The sequence below is a fragment of the Meriones unguiculatus genome, chromosome X, assembly GCF_030254825.1.
Source record: "Meriones unguiculatus strain TT.TT164.6M chromosome X, Bangor_MerUng_6.1, whole genome shotgun sequence".
Classification (NCBI taxonomy): Eukaryota; Metazoa; Chordata; class Mammalia; order Rodentia; family Muridae; genus Meriones; species Meriones unguiculatus.
Genome location: NC_083369.1, coordinates 82,289,872 through 82,294,386, shown reverse-complemented (window position 1 = coordinate 82,294,386; position 4,515 = coordinate 82,289,872). Strand labels below are relative to the sequence as shown.

Here is a 4,515-nt window from a genome sequence, read left to right as displayed (position 1 = left end):
GATGATCCAGGCATCATCTTCCTGATAGACCTGATAGGCTAGTATCATATAGTAGTAGAGGAGGACTTCCCCCATCAGTGGACTAGGGGATGGAGTTGAGGAAGAAGGAAAGGAGGGGGGAACCTGGAGGAGATGAAGGAGGGGGCGACAATCAGGACATAATGTGAATAAATTATAAAATAATAATAATAAAAGAAAAAGAAAATTCCTACCAGCTTGCCTGTAGTCCAAGCTTAGGGAGGCATTTTCTCAGTTGGGGTTCCCTCCTCTCAGATTACTTTATCCTATGTCAAAATGACATAAAATTAGCCAGCACACTGGATCTCAGAGAAATTCAGTAACCTCTTTGAGATCTTGTGGCTAGTAATAAAGCAAGTATCTCACTCAACTCAGGACTGTCTGGCTCCAAAACTAGCTTCTTTCCAGAGAAACCTGTTATTCTCTTTTATGAAGAAGATAGTAATTTGAAAGCTTCAGTGGTTCAGGTTGCTTTCAAAGTTACCCTCTCTACCTTCTTACCCTTTGTCCCTTTTCCTTACCCCACAGGACCCCCAGAAGCTGCTCAGAAGTGCTTTTTTTTTCTTATTAGTTACATTTTGTTAACTCTGTATCCCAGCTGTATCCCACTCCCTCATTCCCTCCCCAATCCCACCCTCCCTCCCTCATCTCCTCCCTGTCCCTTTCCAAGTCCACTGATAGGGGAGGACCCTGTTTTATCAGGTATCTTCAGGACTGGCTGCAAAGTCCTCCTCTGTGGCCTAACAGTACTGCTCCTCCCTTGGGGGAGTGAGGAGGTCAAGGAGCCTGCCATTGAGTTCCTCTTAGAAATAGTACTGGATCTTTACCGGAAAAGGAAGAGTTCTCCAATAGTCGATAACATTGAAATGTCCTACACCTCAATGGGCTGGAAGAAGATAATGATTTGAGATGCTACTTCTGAGCTAGTCCTCCCCAAAATACAAACCACACAAAAGGCACATCATTAAAGTTCAATTTCTTTATTATTTGTTAGTAGCAAAGACAAAGGGAAAAAAGGTGAAATACTGTTAACTCAGAATAATTCAAGGAACTAAGTGACAGCTTAGGTTCAAACTAGAGGCAAACTCCCATCCACGGCTCCTTCTTGACTGGTTTACCTTAAGTAGGATGAGAGAATGAAAAGGATCAGTTTACTCAAATTCACTTATGAAAGTCTCTAAGTAACTAATATATCAAACTTGTCATATAGAATTTAACATTACAACCTCCCAAATTCTAGTGAAGAAATTAAATTCTAACAAAATTAGATTGTTCTTCAGTGTCCCCAGAATATATGCCAGGAATATTTTCTTCCACAAGTTTAACTTTTCTTTGTTTCAGCTAATGGGGACTCACCGGTCTATGGGGCCCATGAGAATTAAGATGTTTATTTTGGCTCTTGGATGGTGGTATAATGGAGCAAGTTCAGCTTCCTCAGCAAGAAGAAAATTCGTGGAGCTGTGACATCTAAACATCACTTTAACCTACAAACTTACAAAAAAGAGAGAGAGAGAGAGAGAGAGAGACAACCCTTGCATGGACTCAGTGGCCTGCTTTTTGATCACCTCCCCTTGGGAAGGTGGCCAAACTAGAAAACAAAGAGGATACAGGCAGTCCTGATGAGACCTGATAGGCTAGAGTCAGATAGTAGGAAAGGAGGACCTCCTCTATTAGTGGAGTAGGGGAGGGACATAGGGGAAGAAGAGGGGATAAGAGGGAACCTGTAGGAGATTAGGGAGGAGTCTACAGCCTGGGTTACAAAGTAAATAATCTGTAATAAATAGTAATAATAATAATAAGTAAATAAATCAATAAATTCCAAAAAATTTACAACTCTCTCTCCCCACCCCAATAAAAGCAAACAAAAGGAAAAAAGCATTTTCAAGAAGTTCTATTTCTAAACTTCAATATAGGTTACAATTTTGAGTCAAAGTATTTTTAGGAAAAGGAAATTAAGAAAGGGGAGGAAGGAGGAAGGCTTCATAAGGCTTCATAACTTCTTCTTCAGAGTGTCTCGCCATCAGGAACAGACATCTGGAATTCACCACCTGCAAAAGTACAAAAATTGAAATGCTGCTTAAGGAATGCAGTATTCAAAAGAGCCCTGCTTTGCCCAAATAAAAGAAAAAAATAATATACATATTTATAATTTCATAGTTATTTAAACAAAGCAACATCAACCTACATAAAGTGTCTTTTAACTTGCTTACTGAACAGTATAATCAAAATAATTTCGATGTTAATAAAATTATAAAAGAAATATTTTTATATGTTAACCTATAATGATATAAATTATAAAAATGTAGTTAATTTTCATAAAGGGCTAACAGGTTATCTGTCTATAAAGCAAGTTATTTTTGATGGGGAGCGGGGTTGTTTAGGAGACTGGCCTTTTTTACTCACCTCCTGGAATCACTGAGTTTGTCCTCCATACTCAGATACCATATAAATTTTCTTGCATTTATAGCAGACTTTACGCCATGAAAAATTCACAGCCTTACACCTTGGGCAGCCCCAATTCAGCCCATAGCGTGAGACAGGCTGGTATTCTGAAGCTGCTTCCACTTGTGGCTTCTTTTCCTCCTTCAGCAGCTGAGGCTGTTTTTTCTTTGGGCTTTCTCTCACAGCTTGGCTCCAGCTCTCCCATATAGGGGTTGTCTGGGCCTCCTCCACACCTTTTCCCTTGATTCGACTTCCACTAGAGACTAAGGAAACTAGAGCTGATGCCTGGGGACTCTTTTCACTTTGGCTATAGCGCTCACTTTTCTCAGGAAAGTATAGTTCCTGGAGATACTGCGGATCTACACTGTTGTCATATGCTTCTTCCTCATTGTCATCCTCATCTTCCTCCTCTTCTTCCACATCATCTGTTTCTTCTGCTGCATCATCTACTGCTACTGCTACTGTTGTTTCTTCTACTGCTGTTGTTTGTACTACTGCAAATGTTGCTGCTGCTCCTTCATTTTCTTCTTTGTCTTCTCTATAATTTCTAATATTTGGTAGAGTAGCCTTCACCTGGATTCCTTTTGGACCTTGCCCTTGAATGTAGCTTCTGATGTCTCCCAATGTATCTGTCTGGGGCTTCCCTGAGGCTCCCTCCTGGCTGCAGTCTCGGATGACTGGAGGACCTGCAGCAGTCGTGTAGCATCTCTGGTCCCAAAGACCAGCTGGATCCTGGAAGCCTGATGCAGCAAATGGACCAGATGGATATACAGGAGGCACCTGGACTGGAACTACAACACTTGCTTCTGCTTCCCTCACCAGTGGAGGTGAGAAGGGCACCAAGTATGGCGACCCCATTATGAATGGCGCATGTGGTGGGAACTGGCATGGTAGTGCGACTGGCAAAGAGGGTTGCATGGCCAGGGGCCAGGGACTTGTGCTTCCCGGCACGTAAAACACATTCGTAGCAGCTGATAGCTGTGCCTCCAAATACTGCCTATTGTACCGCCCCACGGCACCCATAGCTCTTGAATGATCTGGATTCAGCGGCACTACTGCAGCCCCAAGCTGTTGGACTTGAGCACCAGCCACTAGGTCTTGAACCAAAGGAGCCATCTGGGCAACCCTTTCGGCATGGTGCAGCCTCTGGCGCAAATGATCACATTCTCTCAGTGCCTGCTGTAGGGCGGCTTGAGTAGACAGCAACTGGCTAACTGCCTCCTCTCGCTGTTGACGCAGCTGCCACAGCTCCGAGATTGAAACCCTGGGAGCATAGGGGCCCATTGATTCTTGCAGCAACCCAGCCATATAAGCCTGCTGCTCACGCTGTCGGGCGGCCACTCGCACACTCAGGGCGAGGGCGCTCCAGGTACAGGCCCTTTTGAGTGTGTGCGGAACCTGAGGGTCGATCAAAATAGCGTGAAGTTGGTCTTCTATATCATTCCAGGGCCACATGCTGAAAGCCATGTAGAATTCTGGCCCACCTCCATTCATGAGGATTTCACTGTTAATAAATTTAATAACCTCGCTGTGGCGAAAGCCACTGCAATGGTCACCCAAATCAACTGCCATGGCAGATGCGGCCTAGTCAGTCACACTTTGGCCTGATCGACTTCTGCCACTGTCTCTCAATGGTCACAGATAAGGGCTGCGGTGCCACCACTCCTGTTCCCCTCTTCCCACTGGCTCAGTCCTAGACCAGTCCTTGTCCAGTCTCACAATAAACAAAGCCGATACTCTCACCAGCTCAGCCTCCTCTGGACGACATCGCGGACAACCGTCAACCGCAGTAATGGCGGCAGAGTGAAACAGAACGTAACCAGCGTGAACGTCACTACCGTAAACGTCACTAACGCATGAACGTCATCAAGAGGCGCGCCCCTTGCCACAGCGCCACCTACAGGAAACACAGGTAAGGTGCCAGCAGTGGGGACACCAATTGAGTCATCAGCCAGCGACTTGGTTAACAAGACTTAAGGAAAGAAAATAGCCAAGATGATGAAAAGAGTTCATAGCCAAGCATTAAAGTAGAATATCAGTGCATAAGAGCTTCTC

The 4,515-nt window shown here is 44.4% G+C and overlaps 1 protein-coding gene across 1 annotated transcript; it reads right to left on the bottom strand.

The window, feature by feature from the left end:
- Positions 1 to 2,430: 2,430 nt before the first annotated feature.
- Positions 2,431 to 4,032, bottom strand: LOC132649888 (testis-expressed protein 13D-like). The gene has a single exon (XM_060374663.1). The coding sequence runs from the start codon at positions 4,030 to 4,032 to the stop codon at positions 2,431 to 2,433; it is 1,602 nt and encodes a 533-aa protein (XP_060230646.1).
- Between the last annotated feature and the right edge of the window lie 483 nt (positions 4,033 to 4,515).